The 19,692-nt window shown below is 38.5% G+C and overlaps 1 protein-coding gene across 7 annotated transcripts in view; it reads right to left on the bottom strand.

Moving 5' to 3' along the window:
- LOC128687865 (multidrug resistance-associated protein 1) overlaps positions 1-19,692 on the bottom strand; it is a 314,708-nt gene that overhangs the window by 190,518 nt on the left and 104,498 nt on the right. For 4 of the 7 annotated variants that reach the window (XM_070083525.1, XM_070083523.1, XM_070083524.1 and 1 more), the window contains exons 11-12: positions 13,238-13,375; positions 7,486-7,632 (exon numbers count right to left, since the gene is read on the bottom strand). In XM_070083525.1, the coding sequence (XP_069939626.1) occupies positions 7,486-7,632; positions 13,238-13,375 (285 nt within the window). The remainder of the gene's footprint in view (positions 1-7,485; positions 7,633-13,237; positions 13,376-19,692) is intronic. The other 3 variants (XM_070083526.1, XM_070083527.1, XM_070083528.1) reach the window with 1 other exon arrangement.

Genomic DNA, 19,692 nt, shown 5'->3' with positions numbered 1-19,692 from the left:
AGAGGATATGTTATTTTTTTGCCAAGAATGTCTACATTTTTTATTCTGGACCCTATTTTGAAATTGGCATCTTTTTTAATTTGCATGAAATTGGCCAAATTGCCAATTTCTGACCACTTTATTGGGTAGTTCAAATTGGTAAATGGGTGGTTTTTTGTACTCAATTGATAGAAAAAAATGGAGTTCTAAAGAAATAGCTATGAGTTTGGTCAACTGGAACAATGGAATTTGCCAAATACAGGGCTCAAAGTTGGTGAAATCGCCGATACATATATGTCGCCGAGACCGGTAACTTCGCGGGAGCGTAATTCCCTGAGTTTTCGACCAAATTTCGTACTTTTGGTGTCATTACCATTGGGAAAAGATTCTCTGTCATTTCATAAGAAAAAATTTTTTTTTCCAAAAAATTTTGCGACAAAGAATGACAGCTTCAGAAAGGGGCTTGTGACAGTCAAAGGGTTAAAAACAAGTGAGGGTACAGTGGATGGTTTTTTGTTCAATATATGATGAAAGAAGGAAATGTATTAAAGACTGGCAGAGAGTATGCATAGTTCCTTTGCACAAGGCCCGGTGGCCTGGTGGCTAAAGCTCCCGCTTCACACACGGAGGGCCCGGGTTCGATTCCCGGCGGGTGGAAACATTTCGACACGTTTCCTTACACCTGTTGTCCTGTTCACCTAGCAGTAAATAGGTACCTGGGTGTTAGTCGACTGGTGTGGGTCGCATCCTGGGGGACAAGATTGAGGACCCCAATGGAAATAAGTTAGACAGTCCTCGATGACGCACTGACTTTCTTGGGTTATCCTGGGTGGCTAACCCTCCGGGGTTAAAAATCCGAATGAATTCTTATCTCTTATCTTTATTGAAAATGTAAGAACTATAGGGGGATAAGCCTACTCATTATAGCAGGTAAAGTTCGACAAAATTATTATTGAAATGGTCTGAGATAAGACAGAAGGTAGGATTGCAGAGGAGCAAGGAGGATTTAGGAAGAGTAGAGGATGTGTAGACCAAGTATTTACATTGAAGCACATAAGTAAGCAGTACCTAGGTAATGATGAAAACTTATTTGTTGCATTTATGGATTTAGAAATGGCATATGATAATATAAAGACATGATGTGGGTGCTTGTGGCTCAGATGACAGCATCCTCAGCTCTCACACTGAGGGACTGGGACTGATCCTGGCACAGGTGGAGCATCTGGCATGCTTCTTTACACCTGGTTCAGCAAGTATTCAGTAGGTACCTGGGTGTTAGTCAACTGTTGTGGGTCATACCCTGGGGGATAAAATTAAAGAACCCCAATTAATGCCCCATCATGTTAGTGGCTTTTTTTATATCTAACAACACGTATAATATGTAAACACACATGTTAACCTTTGCAAAGAAATAAATTTTGTCTTTGTCTAAGACAAACATTTCCCCAATAATACACAGACTTTATTGGGTTATCTTGGGCAGCTAATACTCCTGGCTAAAAAAAAAAAAAAAAAAAAAAAAAAAAAGATAACCTTACAGAATGGGTAGGAAGTGAACTTGCAGCAGATGAGTCATAAAACCCACACTTCTCTCATGGGTTCAAGTCCCACCAGTTCTGTGATTTGTTTGCAATTATGTTATTGTGATTTTGTGTGAACAAAACAAAATATTTTCTTACCTTATTTTATGTTGCAAATGTATGGAATTGGCAGTAGGTTACTAACAGCAGTTAAGATTTTTAATGCAGAGTGAGACTGGTTAGTGTGTAGGAGAGAGAGAGAGAGGACCACGTCTCTGTCACAGTAAGACTTACAGACTTACACAGGGATGTGTGATGTCACTATAGGTGTTTAACATATTTATAGATGGGTTGTAAAAGAAGTGAATGCTAGGGTATTGGAAAGAGGAGGGGAATTAAAAGCTATTATATCCGATACAAAATTTGAGTTATCACGGTGATAGTCCTTGGGTGGGGTTCTTAGCTTATGAGAGGTTTTTACGAAGCAGAAGTGTTATAAGAAGAGTAGAGTATTTTTTTTTTTTTTCAAAAAGTCGGCCGTCTCCCACCGAGGCAGGGTGATCCAAAAAAAGAAAGAAAATCCCCAAAAAGAAAATACTTTCATCATCATTCAACACTTTCACCACACTCTCACATTATCACTGTTTTTGCAGAGGTGCTCAGAATACAACAGTTTAGAAGCATATACATATAACAACATATCCCTCCAAACTGCCAATATCCCAAACCCCTCCTTTAAAGTGCAGGCATTGTACTTCCCATTTCCAGGACTCAAGTCCGACTGTATGAAAATAACCGGTTTCCCTGAATCCCTTCACTAAATATTACCCTGCTCACACTCCAACAGATCGTCAGGTCCCAAGTACCATTCGTCTCCATTCACTCCTATCTAACACGCTCATGCACGCTTGCTGGAAGTCCAAGCCCTTCGCCCACAAAACCTCCTTTACCCCCTCTCTCCAACCCTTTCGAGGACGACCCCTACCCCGCCTTCCTTCCCCTATAGATTTATATGCTTTCCATGTCATTCTTTGATCCATTCTCTCTAAATGACCAAACCACCTCAACAGCCCCTCTTCTGCCCTCTGACTAATACTTTTATTAACTCCACACCTTCTCCTAATTTCCACACTCCGAATTTTCTGCATAATATTTACACCACACATTGCCCTTAAACAGGACATCTCCACTGCCTCCAACCGTCTCCTCGCTGCTGCATTTACCACCCAAGCTTCACACCCATATAAGAGTGTTGGTACCACTATACTTTCATACATTCCCTTCTTTGCCTCCATAGATAACGTTTTTTGACTCCACATATACCTCAACGCACCGCTCACCTTTTTTCCCTCATCAATTCTATGATTAACCTCATCCTTCATAAATCCATCAAGCAGATGATAGAGTAGGAGAGGCACTATCAAGAAATTTTAATGAAAATAACAAAAAATTTTGCAGCAAGTTAAACAATTTAACCCTTTGACTGTCGCGGCCGTATATATACGTTTGTAAGGTACCGTGTTTGACGTATATATACTCATAAATTCTAGCGGCTTCAAATCAGGCAGGAGAAAGCTAGAAGGCCCACATGTGAGAGAATGGGTCTGTGTGGTCAGTGTGCACCACATAAAAAAAATCCTGGAGCACGCAGTGCATAATGAGAAAAAAAAAACTCCGACCGTTTTTTTTAATTAAAATGCCGACTTTGTGGTCTATTTTCGTATAGTATTTGTGGTTGTATTCTCGTTTTCATGGTCTCATTTGATAGAATGGAAACTATATTATAGAAATGGAGGTGATTTTGATTAATTTTACCATAAAAAGAACCTGGAAATGGAGCACAAAGTACAGGAAATGTTTGATTTTTGCCGATGTTCAAAAGTAAACAAATGATGTCATTGTCCAATAAATGTCCAAATAGCCATTCTAATACACAGTCATGAATGGGTTGATGTAATTTTTACAATTATTACAGTATTGCAGTAGTCTGCATAACAGTAAATCTTCTATTTTTTGTTTGAATAAAATTTCAAAATAAAAAGCAAGAGTAATATCACAGGGACCTGGAGACATGACTGATGAACAAAGAAAATCTTATTTTAGAGCCAGGAATGTCTGCATTGTTCATTCTGGACCTTATTTTGAAATTGTCGTATTTTTTAATTTTCGTGAAATTGGCCAAATTGCAAATTTCTGACCATGTTATTGGGTAGTTGAAATCGGTAAATGGGCAGTTTCTTGTGCTCAATCGATAGAAAAAATAGAGTTCTGAAGAAATAGTTATGAGTTTGGTTGACTGGAATAACGGAATTAGCCGAAAATAGGGCTCAAAGTGGGCGAAATTGCCGATTTTTAAATATCGCCGAAGTCGCTAACTTCGCGAGAGCGTAATTCCGTCAGTTTTCCATCAAATTTCGTTTTTTTGGTGTCTTTACAATCGGGGAAAGATTCTCTATCATTTCATAAGAAAAAATAATTTTTTTTTTTTTCGAATATTTTGCGACACCAGGAGCAACTTCAGGATTGGGCCCTTCGACAGTCAAAGGGTTAAGAAAGCCTAGAGAACGAATGGATTTGTCAGTTAAAAACAGAGTATGGGAGTTAGTATATGGGGAGATGGAGGTTTTGGGTAGATGGCAAGAATATTTTGAGGAACTTTTAAATGTCGACGAAGAAAGGGAAGCGGTAATTTCATGCACTGGCCAGGGAGGTATACCATCTTTTAGGAGTGAAAAAGAACAGGATGCGAGTGTGGGGGAGGTGCGTGAGGCATTACGTAGAATGAAAGGGGGTAAAGCAGCTGGAACTGACGGGATCATGACAAAAATGTTAAAAGCAGGGGGGATACAGTGTTGGAGTGGTTGGTATTTTTGTTTAATAAACATATAAAAGAGGGGAAGGGGTCTGATGATTGGCAGAGAGCATGTATAGTCCCTTTATATAAAGGGAAGGGGGACAAAAGAGATTGTAAAAATTATAGAGGAATAAGTTTACTGAGTATACCAGGAAAAGTGTACGGTAGGGTTATAATTGAAAGAATTAGAGGTAAGACAGAATGTAGGATTGCGGATGAGCAAGGAGGTTTCAGAGTGGGTAGGGGATGTGTAGATCAAGTGTTTACATTGAAGTATATATGTGAACAGTATTTAGATAAAGGTAGGGAAGTTTTTATTGCAGTTATGAATTTAGAAAAGGCATAGGATAGAGTGGATAGGGGAGCAATGTGGCAGATGTTGCAAGTATGTATATGGAATAGGTGGTAAGTTACTAAATGCTGTGAAGAGTTTTTATGAGGATAGTGAGGCTCAGGTTAGGGTGTGTAGAAGAGAGGGAGACTACTTCCCAGTAAAAGTAGGTCTTAGACAGGGATGTGTAATGTCACCATGGTTGTTTAATATATTTATAGATGGGGCTGTAAAAGAAGTAAATTCTAGGGTGTTCGGGAGAGGGGTGGGATTAATTTATGGGGAATCAAATACAAAACGGGAATTGACACAGTTGATTTTTGCTGATGATACTGTGCTTATGGAAGATTCTAAAGAAAAATTGCTAAGGTTAGTGGATGAGTTTGGGAGTGTGTGTAAAGATAGAGAGTTGAAAGTGAACATAGAAATGAGTGAGGTGATGAGGGTATCAAATGATTTAGATAAAGAAAAGTTATCTAGAGAGGCAAAAAAGGGAATGTAAGAAAGTATAGTAGTATCAACACTCTTATATGGGTGTGAAGCTTGGGTTGTGAATGCAGCAGCGAGGAGGCGGTTGGAGGCAGTGGAGATGTCCTGTCTAAAGGCAATATGTGGTGTAAATATTATGCAGAAAATTCGGAGTGTTGAAATTAGAAGGTGTGGAGTTAATAAAAGTATTAGTCAGAGGGCTCAAGAGGGGTTGTTGAGGTGGTTTGATCATTTAGAGAGAATGGATCAAAGTAGAATGACATGGAGAGCGTATAAATCTGTAGGGGAAGGAAGGCGGGGTAAGGGTCGCCCTCGAAAAGGTAGGAAGGAAGGGGCAAGGGAGGTTTTGTGGGTGAGGGGCTTGGACTTCCAGCAGGCATGCACGAGCGTGTTCGATAGGAGCGAATGGAGACGAATGGTATTTGGGACCTGACGATCTGTTGGAGTGTGGGCAGGGTAATATTTAGTGAAGGGATTCAGGAAAACCGGTTATTTTTATATAGCAGGACTTAGTCCTGGAAATGGGAAGTACAATGTCTGCACTCTAAAGGAGGGGTTCAGGATATTAGCCATTTGGAGGGATATGTTGTGTATCTTTTTACATATATGCTTCTAAACTGTTGTGTTCTGAGCACCTCTGCAAAAACAATGATTATGTGTGAGTGAGGTGAAAGTGTTGAATGATGATGAAAGTATTTTCTTTTTGGGGATTTTCTTTCTTTTTGGGGATTTTCTTTCTTTTTGGGTCACCCTGCCTTGATGGGAGACGGCTGACTTGTTAAAAAAAAAAAAAAGGTACAAAGATGGTAGATAGCAACCACCCAGGGAGGTACTACCATCCTGCCAAGTGAGTGTGTAACAGAAACCTGTAATTGTTTTACATGGTAGGATTGCTGGTGTCTTTTTTCTGTCTCATAAACATGCAAGATTTCAGGTACGTCTTGTTACTTCTACTTACACTTGGGTCACGCTACACATACATGTACAAGCGTATATATACACCCCTCCCCCTGGGTTTTCTTCTACATATTTCTTTTCTAGTTCTTGTCTATTTCCTCTTATCTCCTTGGGGAAGTGGAGCAGAATTCTTCCTTCATAAGCCTTACATGTCTTAAGAAGTGACTAAATTTAAAAAGAGAAACTTTGTTTTTCTTTTTAGGTCACCCTACCATGGTGGGATATGGTCAGTTTGTTTAAAAAAAAAAAAAAAGTTGAAAGTGAACATATAAAAGAGAAATGTGACAAGGTGAAACAAAAAGTCTAGTCAATGATAATGTAAATCAGATTGGAGGGAGTATGGAGGAAGTGGATGTATTTAGACATTTGGGAGTGGATATGCCAGCAAATGGGTCTATGAACCACAGAACAGATGAAAGGAATAAAAGAAGGTAGATGGTGTGTCGAGGCATCTGTGGAAAGTTCATCTATGAAAGTAAAAAATGGAATGTACTAGAGTATAGTGATAAGAACACTTTTACACGAGTGTGAATGCTACAGTGAGGAGGTGGTAAGAGGCAGTAGAGATATCATGTTTGAGAGACGTGTGTGATGTGAATATCATGCGGAGAACTCAGAGCATCGAAATTAAAAGGCAATATAGAGTCACCAAGGGCATAATTCAGAGGGCTGAGATGATGCTGAGGTGGTTAGGGCATGTAGAGAATATGAAGAAGGATAGGATAATGAATATGTGTATAAATCTAGGATGGAGGGTAGTGGAGTAAAAGAAGCTGAGTTTTAGGTGCTTGATCATTCAGCAGGTTTGTGTGAGGATGTCAGATAGTAGGTGGGAGATGGCTGACATGTTAAAAAAAAAAAATGTTAGTCGAGTGTGAGCAAGGTACTAGATCTTATGAGGAGATTCAGGGAAACTGGTTAGCTGGACTTGAATCTTAGAGGTGGAAAGGGCAGTTCCTGCACTATGGACGGGTGAGGATGTTACAGTTTGGAGAATCATTTCAACTGTGATCTCAGCACACTTCTAGCACAACAACTACTGAGTGATGGTGAATGTATTTCTTTGTTTTTTGGGGTGCCCTATTTCAGTGGGAGATGGGCACTGAATATTGTACAGTTTTGCAGAGAGGCATTTGCTAGTTACTAAAGCAGCTATTAATGGCATATTAATAATATTTAAAAAAATGACTAGCAGACATGAGCTATACAGACAACAATACCTACCACATATTGACAAGAACTTGAACAAAAGATAAAGCTTAATCAAGAACATGTACCAAACATTGTTTGATATGCGTATATACAGAATGCACTTTTATTCTTGTAACTAGCCTGAAAACTATGAATAAGAATACCTGCACTGCTGCCACTATAAGAAATGGCAACATAGTCATGGGCATTCGTAGAATATTTAACAGTGAAAGAGAAGTGAAAATCATCTGTGCAGTCAGAATATTGTTCGAGTCTGACAATACATAGGTCGTAAACATAACCAGTGTCACCTGCAAAATGGATATATAATACAGAATTATTAACAGAAGCACTTTCATACTGTACATAAATTTTTATAAAAGTTAATGCAGGTGTAGAAAAACTGCTTTGCAAATAGTAAAATCGAACATAATGTTACTTTCATTTGCCCATTGGAAGGCTTTACTGATATTCAACTGAAGTTTTTCTTTGTCTTCTACTGGAGCAAATTACATTCTTAAGAGTATTTCGGTATCATCTGCAATCAATCAATCAAGTTTATTCTCTATAAGGATTACAATGCTGAGTTTACAGAATTTGGATATTGTGTGGTTTACATGTTTTAAAATACTAATTACAGAGGGGGCCACTAGAACACCTAGCATGGCTAGGCATTTCGGGCAGACTTAGATTAATTCTTAACTTTAACCCTTTGACTGTCGCGGCCGTATATATACGTCTTACGAGGTACCGTGTTTGACATATATATACTCATAAATTCTAGCGGCTTCAAATCAAGCAGGAGAAAGCTGGTAGGCCCACATGTGAGAGAATGGGTCTGTGTGGCCAGTGTGCACCATATAAAAAAAAATCCTGGAGCACGCAGTGCATAATGAGAAAAAAAAAACTCCGACCGTTTTTTTTAATTAAAATGCCGACTTTGTGGTCTATTTTCATATAGTATTTATGGTTGTATTCTCATTTTCATGGTCTCATTTGATAGAATGGAAAACATATTATAGAAATAAAGGTGATTTTGATTGATTTTCCTATAAAAAGAACCTAGAAATGGAGCTCAAAGTAGGGGAAATGTTTGATTTTTGCCAATGTTCAAAAGTAAACAAATGATGCCATTGTCCAATAAATGTCCAACTAGCCATTCTAATATGCAGTCATGAATGGGTTGATGTTATTTATACAATTATTACAGTATTGCAGTAGTCTGCATAATAGTAAGTCTTCTATTTTTTGTTTGAATAAAAATTCAAAATAGAAAGCAAGAGTAATATCAGAGGGGCCTGGAGACATGACTGATGAGCAAAGAAAATGTAATTTTAGAGCCAGGAATGTCTGCATTGTTCATTCTGGACCTTATTTTGAAATTGTCATATTTTTTAGTTTTCGTGAAATTGGCCAAATTGCAAATTTCTGACCACATTATTAGGTAGTTGAAATCGGTAAATGGGCAGTTTCTTGTACTCAATCGATAGAAAAAATGGAGTTCTAAAGAAATAGCTATGAGTTTGGGCGACAGGAACAATGGAATTAACCGAAAATAGTGCTCAAAGTGGGCAAAATCGCCGATTTGTAAACAGCGCCGAGGTCGCTAACTTCGCGAGAGCATAATTCCGTCAGTTTTCCATCAAATTTCGTTTTTTTTGGTGTCATTACAATCGGGAAAAGATTCTCTATCATTTCACAAGAAAAAATATTTTTTTTTTTTTTTAAATTTTGCGACACCAGGAGACACCTCAGGATTGGGGGTTGCGACAGACAAAGGGTTAAAATATTACAAATTATGAGGTAAGTTGGTATTATGGCTAAGTGACTAAATACTAGTTTGTGAGTTTAGCAATGTGAATGCTTTTGTTTTCGCACAATACATAGTTTCATTATTGGAGTATCACAGGCCAACTTATGACTAGTTAGGATTCATTATTTTAAGATTAAGATTGATATTTCTGTGTTTATGGTCAAATGGGTGAGTGTAAGTGTGAACCACAAGGTGGTATTCATGTAATTAGATGATGGGGTGTATCAGGGAGATAAGATGCTTTCTAATGGTAGTTTTGAAGGTGATAAATGTGTCTGCAGTTCTAGAGTTTTCAGGGAGGGCATTCCAGATTTTAGGGCCTTTGACATACATTGAATTTTTGTAATGGTTTAGTTGGACACGGGGAATGTCATAGAGATGTTTGTGTCTGGTGTTATGCCTGTGGGTTCTGTCACAACTATCAAGAAAGCATTTTAGGTCAAGGTTAATATTGGAATTTAAGGTCCTGTAGATGTAGATTGCACAGTAATAAGTGTGGATGTACTGAACAGGGAGTAAGTTTAGATTTATGAAGAGTGGGGGGGGGGGGGGTGTTGCCAGGGATGGGATTTAGTGATTATTCTTACTGTGGCTTTTTGTTGGGTTATTATTGGCTTTAGGTGTGTTGTGTTAAGCAATACATGACTATCACTGCATCTGGGTCAACTAAAATTGGCATTTTCATGACTAACTGGACAAAGATATAAAAAGTTTCAAGAAAATCAGAACAAACAGAGGTACAGCTAAAAAAAAAAAAAAAAATATGGTAAGCTCCAAGATATGGGCAGCAATATCATAAATGGGAGTGAGAATAAAAAATTTTGAAACTCATTTTGAGAGACTGTGAAAGCATAAATATACGTAGTCAATTAAAAACTATCATTTATGAAAAAGTACCACAGGAGAGCCCTGCTCATTCGACACCCTCTTTTCGGTGTTCCACATTTTCATTAACTTTCTACAGAGCCACTGTTCATTACATTCAATGCTTTTACCACTTTCCTGCCATTTTCACACAACAGTTATGTAAGGGAAGTGTGACAAGTACCATATTTTAAAGTAATTATTGTTTGTAATTATTGCCTAACTGTATTGAACACTTCAATATATGAAAGCATAAACATGTTATCAGGAATTTTAGACACATTCGATAATGAAGAAATGCTCTTTTCCACCCACTGGTGTTTTTCACTTGTTGCACAGGGTCAGGAACTTAACAAACAGGGCCCTCCTATTTATCCCAGTCAGACTTACTGCTATACTAAAAAATTATTTTCAGACTAAATAGAAGAAAAATGCTGGCAGCAACATTTGGAAAAAATCTAATAAATAATAATCAACAAAACATTACACCTTTAATGAACAAGACAAAGTCAGTACAAGCTCTTCCACTGACAAGCTTGGAGAGAAGACAAATAATGTCAAAATATGCATCCTTTACTCCAATTTATCGGTATTATCTGACTAGTAAAATATAACCGAGTCTTCCCAAAACATTCATCTAGTACAGGTATATATAACATACAAAAATATAAATATTAATAATCCTTAAGAAAACTTGTACAACAACAAATAATCATGATAAATTTTATTTCATTTAAGTGAACCACTTGGGTAAAATCTCAAGCTGGAATGTTATGGATTGAGGAAACTCGTATAGATAGAAAAAGAATGTGGGTTTAAAAATTAAAATTAACTCTTTCGCTGACTGTGCCATAGTACTTCAGCTTTGATGTCACTATTAGTGCCTTAAAACTATGCTGTGAGCTCAGCTCACTCACTAAAGCTGTGAGAAGTAAGTCTGGGCCTAGATAAGAGAGAATGGATCTATGTGATAAGTTGAACCATATAAAAAAATCCTGCAGCGCGAAGTGCATGAGGGGAAAAAATGCAACCGTGTTTTTGGTTTAAAACAGCGACTTCGCAGTGTATTTTTGTATGTTTTTTATGGCTATATTCTTGATTTCTAGGTCTCATTTAACAGAATGGAAGATATATTACAGATTCTGATTGATTTAATGACTGAAAATAGTTTAAAATTGAGCTCAAAGAAGCAGAATTGTTTCATTTTTACCGATGTTCAAGAGTAAACAAATCATGTCACACGTCCAATGCACGTCAACTGGTGGGTCTAATGTGTGTTCATGAGTGATGATATTATTTATACAATTATTACAATACTGCATAACATTAAATCCTCTATTTTTTGTGAATAAAAATTCTTTGTTTGAGTAAAAAATCAAAATGGAATTCATATGTAAAGCCTGGGAACATAACTAATGAATAGAGGAAATGTTATTTTAGTGCCAGGAATGCCCGTATTTTATTCTAAACAATATTTCGAAATTAAAATATTTGGAAATTTGTGTGAAATTGGCCAAATTGTCAATTTCTGATCACTTTACAGGGTAGTTAAAATAGTTGACTGGGCAATTTCCTGAGGGATGTTGCATCTCCTTCTAACTCTTTGCTTTCACAGGGACTGATTTTTGTGTGCAGATTTGGGACTAGTCCCTCTAGGAGTTTCCAAGTGTATATTATCATGTATCTTTCTTGCCTGCATTCCAGGGAGTACAAATCAAGGTACTTAACCATTCCCAGTAATTTAGATTCTGTATTGTACTTATACATGCTGTGAAAGTTTTTTGTAGATTCTCAACGACTTCAATTTTACCTGTCTTGAAAAGGGCCATTAGTGTACAGCAATATTCCAGTCTAGAGAGAACAAGCGATTTGAAGAGAATCATCATGGGCTTAGCATCTCTAGTTTTGAAGGTTCTCATTATCCATCCTATCATTTTCCTAGCAGATGTGGTCGATACATCATTGTGATCTCTGAAAGTGAGATTCTCCGACATTATCACTCCCACATCCTTCACATTAGTTTTTCACTCTATTGTGTGGTTGGAATTTGTTTTATACTCTGATACAGTTTTAATTTCCTCGAGTTTTCCATAGTGAAGTAATTGAAATTTGTCTTCAATGAACTTCATATTGATTTCTGCGGCCCATTTAGATTGATTTGGTTGACGGCTGCTTGAAGATTTACAGTGTCTTTGATGGATGACACTGTTATACAAATTCAAGTGTCATCTGCAAAGGAGGAGACACAGTGATGTGGCTTGCATCTCTGTCTATGTCAGATATGAGGATGAGGAACATGATGGGAGCAAGTACTGTACCTTGTGGAACGGGGCTTTTCACCTCAGCCCCCTGGAGTTTACCTGGAGAGAGTTCCGGGGGTCAACGCCCCCGCGGCCCAGTCTGTGACCAGGCCTCCTGGTGGATCAGAGCCTGATCAACCAGGCTGTTGCTGCTGGCTGCACGCAAACCAACGAACGAGCCACAGCCCGGCTGGTCAGGAACCGACTTTAGGTGCTTGTCCAGTGCCAGCTTGAAGACTGCCCTGTGTGATTCCCTGCATAAATTTGCATGAGATACAGTTAAAGGATTAATAATTCTATAATAAGCTTACAATAATATATCTTGTATATCAAGCAGTTTTAATGTAATACTAGTACAGTAATACAGAGAGATATGAAAACAGTATTCAATTCATTTAAAAAGCTTGGCTATAGATTATGGTGTTTTAATTACCTTGTCCCTTGAAAATTAGACAGTTCTGATGAAAGTTCACGCAGTACTGCTCCTGAAGTCCTATCATGTATTACTATAATCAAAGAAGTCTTAAACTCATAAGTGTTATATACTACCAGGAAGCAATCAGGTTTGATGAAAGAATGGGATATAGCCTCAATTCCTTGACTCAAGGGTCATTCACTGGCATTAAGGTATCTCCATATACAAGTCAAATAAATTGCAAAAAAAATCTTGAAAATGATCCTAACAACATATCTCATGGAGTAAATAAATATGAAGCTAATTTACCATAACAAGTACATATCTAAATAGAAAAATAAGTGTATCCTGTCTGGACTAGATGAATACGAAAGAGTTAAGATATAGAGGTTGTGTATAGACAATGATAATTCTTGCTTAAAATTATATTTCATTTCTAAAATATGCATAACCAGCATTCTTCTCAACACATCATTATAACAAAATTAAGAGAGAAAACTGTATAACAAGGAACATCAACTCACTAAAAAAGGTGTGCAGGTCCAGATGAAAGATGTACCAGCACTGAGGTATGCAGCCTTTTTCAACACCTTTATTTCCTTGGCTCTCACATCCAATACTTGTTCTTCAAAGGATGGCTCCCAAGCATACAATTTTAATACCTATAAATTAAGCAATATTGTGGAAAGCCATTGACAAAAAGGTAATTTTTAATTAACATTACTTTAACAGACTTCTAAGAAGAAAATTCTAGTATGGTGACTGTCAAGCTCATCTATTTCCATTTAATGGAAATAATTTTATTAGAAACAAGTACTATAAATTTATACTTTCGTGAAAAAATATTCACATGATCTAAAACCTGAAAAGTTTAATGAACTTATTCTTAATTTTCACTTTTCACAGTCGTTTAACCTAGAAACTGTGGGATACCCAAAAATTAAAATCGTATGGGTGTGGCAAAATATCAAACATTTTTTTCTTAGATTAAAAGAGCACACTTTCCCAAGCAGAATAAGCCAAAACTCAATCTGATATTAACTGCCCTTTGCATCTCTTGTCTTTAATACAAAACACACATGCCTTTCCAGAGGGAGGATTGCGTTTCCACCATTCCATGTGCTGCACGATCCCCCATATCTGGCAATTAGATAGCCTAACAACTTTTGTCTTTCATGTTTAACCCTTTCAGTGGCCAGGGTCCATCATGTAGAACCATATTTTGAGCACAACTCACTCAGATAAGTTGCGATTGGTAAATTATTGGGACGTGATAAACCATGACCAATAATTCCTGGTAATATTTTATCCAAGAAATAGGGTAAATCTTTGATTTTTCTGTGTGATGATGAATGGAATCATGGGGATGTGATTTTTTTTTTTTTTTTTTTTTTTAGCACACTGGCTGATTCTCACCAAGGCAGGGTGGCCCAAAAAAGAAAAACTTTCACCATCATTCACACCATCACTGTCTAGCCAGAAGGGTGCCTTACACTACAGTTTTTAAACTGCAACATTAACACCCCTCCTTCAGAGTGCAGGCACTGTACTTCCCATGTGATTAATGAACAGGATATGTTTTAGTGCCTGGATATCTACAGTGCTTATTTTGGACTCTGCTTTTCAAGTGGATTCTTTTTAATTTTATGTAAAGCTGACCAAACTATCAACTTCTGTGCACTTTACAGGGAGGAGTTCTGATATTTGAATGAGTATTTTTTTTTTTTTTGTGCTCAACAGAATGAAAGACATACTAGCAAAATATCTAAGAATTTAGTTAAATGCAGCAAAGGAATTGGCTTAACCCCTTAACTGTCCAAACGTAGATTTATGTTCTTACTGCTAGCTCTCCACACGTAGATCTAAGTTTCATTTTTCCTGCCTCCAAAATTGGTACAATTGGCCCAAGATGCCTGGTCAGCATAGAATGGGTCTTAACACTCGGTGTGCACAGTATTACAAAAATCTGGGACCACTTAGTACCTTGTGAGAGCACCAGTTCAACTGAGCACCAGTTCAACTGAGCGCCAGCTAGAGCAAACAGCACAGCAAACACCAGGGATTCACTGATGTCATGTCATATTAACACTTCCCTTTTAAGAGGAAAGTGATGTTGACCCAAAGTTTAGTGGCTTTGAGGTGGGTGTGACTAGTATTAGGTAGTCTGTAAAATATATTACTGTAACTACCTCTGTTGATATATAAAAAATCAATGTTCAATTTGAACCAACTATGATGTCTAGTATTAAGTAGTCTGTAAATCATTAGGTTTAGTCTGCCCGAAATGCCTCAGCATGACAATGGCTTTCTTTACTCTTGTAAATCAATACTGAAATTACACATTGTAAACTATGCATGATAACAGACTCCTTATTACATGTCAGTTACACATTGTAAACTTTGCAAAGTAATAAAACTTTGGATTTGAATTTAAATTGAATGAGGAAATATTAAAAATCTCGACAATAATCTACGTGCAACATTTGTGCAACACCCTTTCAATTTTGGTACCACTGGTAGTGTCATCCTGCCAGAATGTCCTATAACCCATGCCCTAAGTAAAATGAAACAATTCTTAAATGTATAATATGTGTTCGGCAGGCTGGCTGGCCAACTGGCTGGCCGGCCAACTGGCTGGCTGGCTGATTGGCTGTTTCTGCATCTGTCTGACTGTCTGTATCTATTTCTGTCTCAGTCTCTATCTCTCTGTCTCTGTCTATCTGTCTCTATCTCACAGGTACACATAAATACAATTATACATACTGTAAATTACCTAGGAGAACCCAAAAAATCCAGAGAAAGTGCTATACTGTGATTGAGATATAATGCATAATAAGCATGACTGGCAAGTAATACGCATTTTCACTTGTCCAGGAATCAGACGTGACTACTCTGCATCTCTGTCTGTAATACCTGTTGCTTCACAAGTCACTCTCTCTCTCTCTCTGAGACAGAAAGAGAGACAAGCAGATAGAGAGAAAGACATAAGCAGAGACAGAGAGCTAGACAGACAGATAGATAGATAGATAGACAGACAGACATGTTTATGTGTAACAGTGAAAACAAATAAAGCCAAGGCAGTGCACACTCATCATATGTCACTCCACAGCTGCACTGTCAGCAATTTAGTGATACTCATCTTACACCATGCTTCAAGGAAACTTATTATTATTATTATTATTATTTTTTTATTATCACACTGGCCGATTCCCACCAAGGCAGGGTGGCCCGAAAAAGAAAAACTTTCACCATCATTCACTCCAATCACTGTCTTGCCAGAAGGGTGCTTTACACTACAGTTTTTAAACTGCAACATTAACACCCCTCCTTCAGAGTGCAGGCACTGTACTTCCCATCTCCAGGACTCAAGTCCGGCATGCCGGTTTCCCTGAACCCCTTCATAAATGTTACTTTGCTCACACTCCAACAGCACGTCAAGTATTAAAAACCATTTGTCTCCATTCACTCCTATCAAACACGCTCATGCGTTATTATTATTATTATTATTATTATAATATACTCCTGCGTGTCCAAAACATTGCTGGGACCTATAAATACTATGTATATATTTCTAGACAATAGAAAGGTAGGTGAAAATGTTCACTTATCACTGTGTTTGTGACTATCTGAGTACTATTTCAGTACCTAATACAGTGGTCCCTCATTTATCGTTGTTAATCCGTTCCTGGAAGTGCAACAATTATCAAAATAGACGATTTTCAAATAAATTTTCCCAATAAGAAATAATGTAAATACAATTAATCCATTCCTGACACCCAGAAGTATTAAAACAAAAAATTTTTTTTACATGAAATATAGATGCAGCACATAAACAATACAATGGGACATGATGAATGAAACATTAACAGCATAACACTTACCTTTATTGGCGATTCTTCTTAATGTATGGAAGACTGGAGGAGGAGAGAGATTGGATTAGTTACCGTTTGGAAGGGGAATCCCCTTCTGCCAACACCTCAGGTGCCAAGTCCTTTTCTGGAGTTAAATACTTCTCTTCTGTTTCTTAATGCCACTAGGACCAGCTTTTGAGTCACTGGAGTTCTGTCTCGCAAAAAAAGTGTCCAGAGAGCTCTGTTTCTGGCGTCTCTTTATAACTTCCCTAAAATGGGCCAAGACTCTGTCACTGTACAAGTTGCCGATATGGCTTGCAACATCCTTCTCAGGGTGATGTTTCTCCATAAATCTTTCCATCCTACCCCACATTTCAAAAATCTCCTTTATTTCTGAAGAAGGCACCTTCTTCCATCTCTCTTCCTCCTCTGCAGCAAGATTCTGAGCTGCAATCTGTTGCTCTTCCTGCTGAAGCTCTTGCAGCTCCTCAGTGGATAGCTCTTTGTTGTGGTCCTCCACCAACTCTTCCACATCCTCCAAACTCACATCCAACCTCATGGAACTCCCCAATGCCACAATAGATTTCACAACTGACATAGGCTCATCTGGCCACAATTTTCTCCAAGCAACAACAGCTTCCTTGATTTCCTTTTTTCTTTGCCACAATGGAAGATATGGTTGTATGGGGTTTGTTATACATCCTGGCCAGTTCGGCCACACGTACACCACTTTCATATTGTTCAATGATGTTTTTCTTAAATTCAATCGTATTTCTCACCTTCTTTACCAAAGGCTTGGCACTAGGAGCTTTCTTTGGAGCCATGATAGCTTATTTAGCACTTGCAAGCACTAAAATCAATGGAATATTATGAAATATTTCGTATGAACAAGTGAGGGGACCGTCCTTCACTGGTAAACAATGGCACACTGGCTGGGAAGGGAGGCGGAGGCGGCTCAGAGCCGTGAGTACGCGTCCAGGATGAACGATGATTAGCAAGTCAACCGACCATTTGCGAGCCAATGTTTGGACGAAAATAACGCGACGATTTCCGAAAAGAACGACTATCGAGCCCGACAATTATCGAGGGACCGCTGTAGTGTCAGAACAAAGAATGGCTATGAAATCACAAAAACTACTACAAACTGTAATTATCAGAAGATAAAAATTATATAAATTAAAAAAAAAAAAAAAAGGTATACAGTGGACCCCCGCATACCGTACGCATCACATAACGTTCAATCTGCATACCGCTCGCTTTTATAGCAAAAATTTTGCCTCGCATACCGCTCAAAAACCCGCTCACCACTCTTCGTCCGAGACGCGTCCAATGTGCGCCCTTAGCCAGCCTCACATGTGCCGCCGGTGGCATTGTTTACCAGCCAGCCGCCGCGGTAACATCCAAGCATACAATCGGAACATTTCGTATTATTACAGTGTTTTTGGTGATTTTATCTGCAAAATAAGTGACCATGGGCCCCAAGAAAGCTTCTAGTGCCAACCCTACAGCAATAAGGGTGAGAATTACTATAGAGATGAAGAAAAAGATCATTGATAAGTATGAAAGTGGAGTGCGTGTCTCCGAGCTGGCCAGGTTGTATAATAAACCCCAATCAACCATCGCTAATATTGGTGGTACAGCTGCTGCTGCTGCTGTACCACCGTCAGCTGCTGCTGCAGTACCGTCTGCTGCTGCTGTAGCATCGTCTGCTGCTGCTGTAGCACTGTCAGCTGCTGCTGCTGCTGTAGCACTGTCTGCTGCTGCTGCTGCACTGTCAGCTGCTGCTGCTGCTGTACCACCGTCAGCTGCTGCTGTAGTACTGTCTGCTGCTGCTGTAGCATCGTCTGCTGCTGCTGTAGCACTGTCAGCTGCTGCTGCTGCTGTAGCACTGTCAGCTGCTGCTGCTGCTGTAGCACTGTCAGCTGCTGCTGCTGCTGTAGCACTGTCAGCTGCTGCTGCTGCTGCTGTAGCACCGTTGTTGGTGTGGCTTATTGAGAATACCAAGAAACAATTAACCCCAGAGGATTTGCCACCCAGGATAACCCAAAAAAGTCAGTGTCATCGAAGACTAACTTATTTCCATTGGGGTCCTTAATCTTGTCTCCCAGGATGCAACCCACACCAGTCGACTAACACCCAGGTGAACAGGGAAAAATGCCTGGAACTAGTGCTCATATTGGTGAATTTAAAGTCAGCAAAGGTTGGTTTGAGAGATTTAAGAATCGTAGTGGCATACACAGTGTGATAAGGCCTGTTCTGGAAGAAAATGCCAAACAGGACCTACAGTACTCAGGAGGAAAAGGCACTCCCAGGACACAGTGTCTCATCAGTCATTGCTGCATCTTCAATAAAGGTAAGTGTCATTTATTCTTCATTTAGTAGAGTAGTACATGCACAATATATATTGTGCATGTACTACTCTACTATTGTGCATGTATCCTTCTCTTTGTGTGTAGGAAAATGTATATTTCATGTGGTAAAATTTTTTTTTTCATACTTTTGGGTGTCTTGCACGGATTAATTTGATTTCCATTATTTCTTATGGGGAAAATTCATTCGCATACCGATCATTTCGCATAACAATGAGCCCTCTTGCACGGATTAAAGTCGCTATGCGGGGGTCCACTGTAATGGCAACATTTCTGCAAGCAGTAGTGCTTCATGTCGCTGTCAGGAGAGCGACAAGCACTGAATTTGCGGCCTTATATCTCTGAGTTTTTTTTTTCTTCAACAAGTCATCCGTCTCTCACCGAGGCAGGGTGACCCCAAAAAAAAAAAAAAAAAAAAATCCACAAAAAGAAAATACGTAATTTCATCATTATTCAACACTTTCACCTCACTCATACATAATCACTGTTTTTGCAGAGGCACCCAGATACAACAGTTTAGAAGCATATATAAAGATATACATATAACATATCTATCCAAACTGCCAATATCCCAAACCCCTCCTTTAAAGTGCAGTTACTGTACTTCCCATTTCCAGTACTCAAGTCCGGCTATATAAAAATAACTGGTTTCCCTGATTCCCTTCACTAAATATTACCCTGCTCACACTCCAACACCTCATCAGGTCCCAAAAACCATTCGTCTCCATTCACTCCTAACACCCTCACACACGCTTGCTG

The sequence above is a fragment of the Cherax quadricarinatus genome, chromosome 10, assembly GCF_038502225.1.
Source record: "Cherax quadricarinatus isolate ZL_2023a chromosome 10, ASM3850222v1, whole genome shotgun sequence".
In the NCBI taxonomy this organism is placed as follows: Eukaryota; Metazoa; Arthropoda; class Malacostraca; order Decapoda; family Parastacidae; genus Cherax; species Cherax quadricarinatus.
The sequence above is the reverse complement of the archived record's forward strand: the minus strand, read 5'-3'. Positions and strand labels throughout refer to the sequence as shown.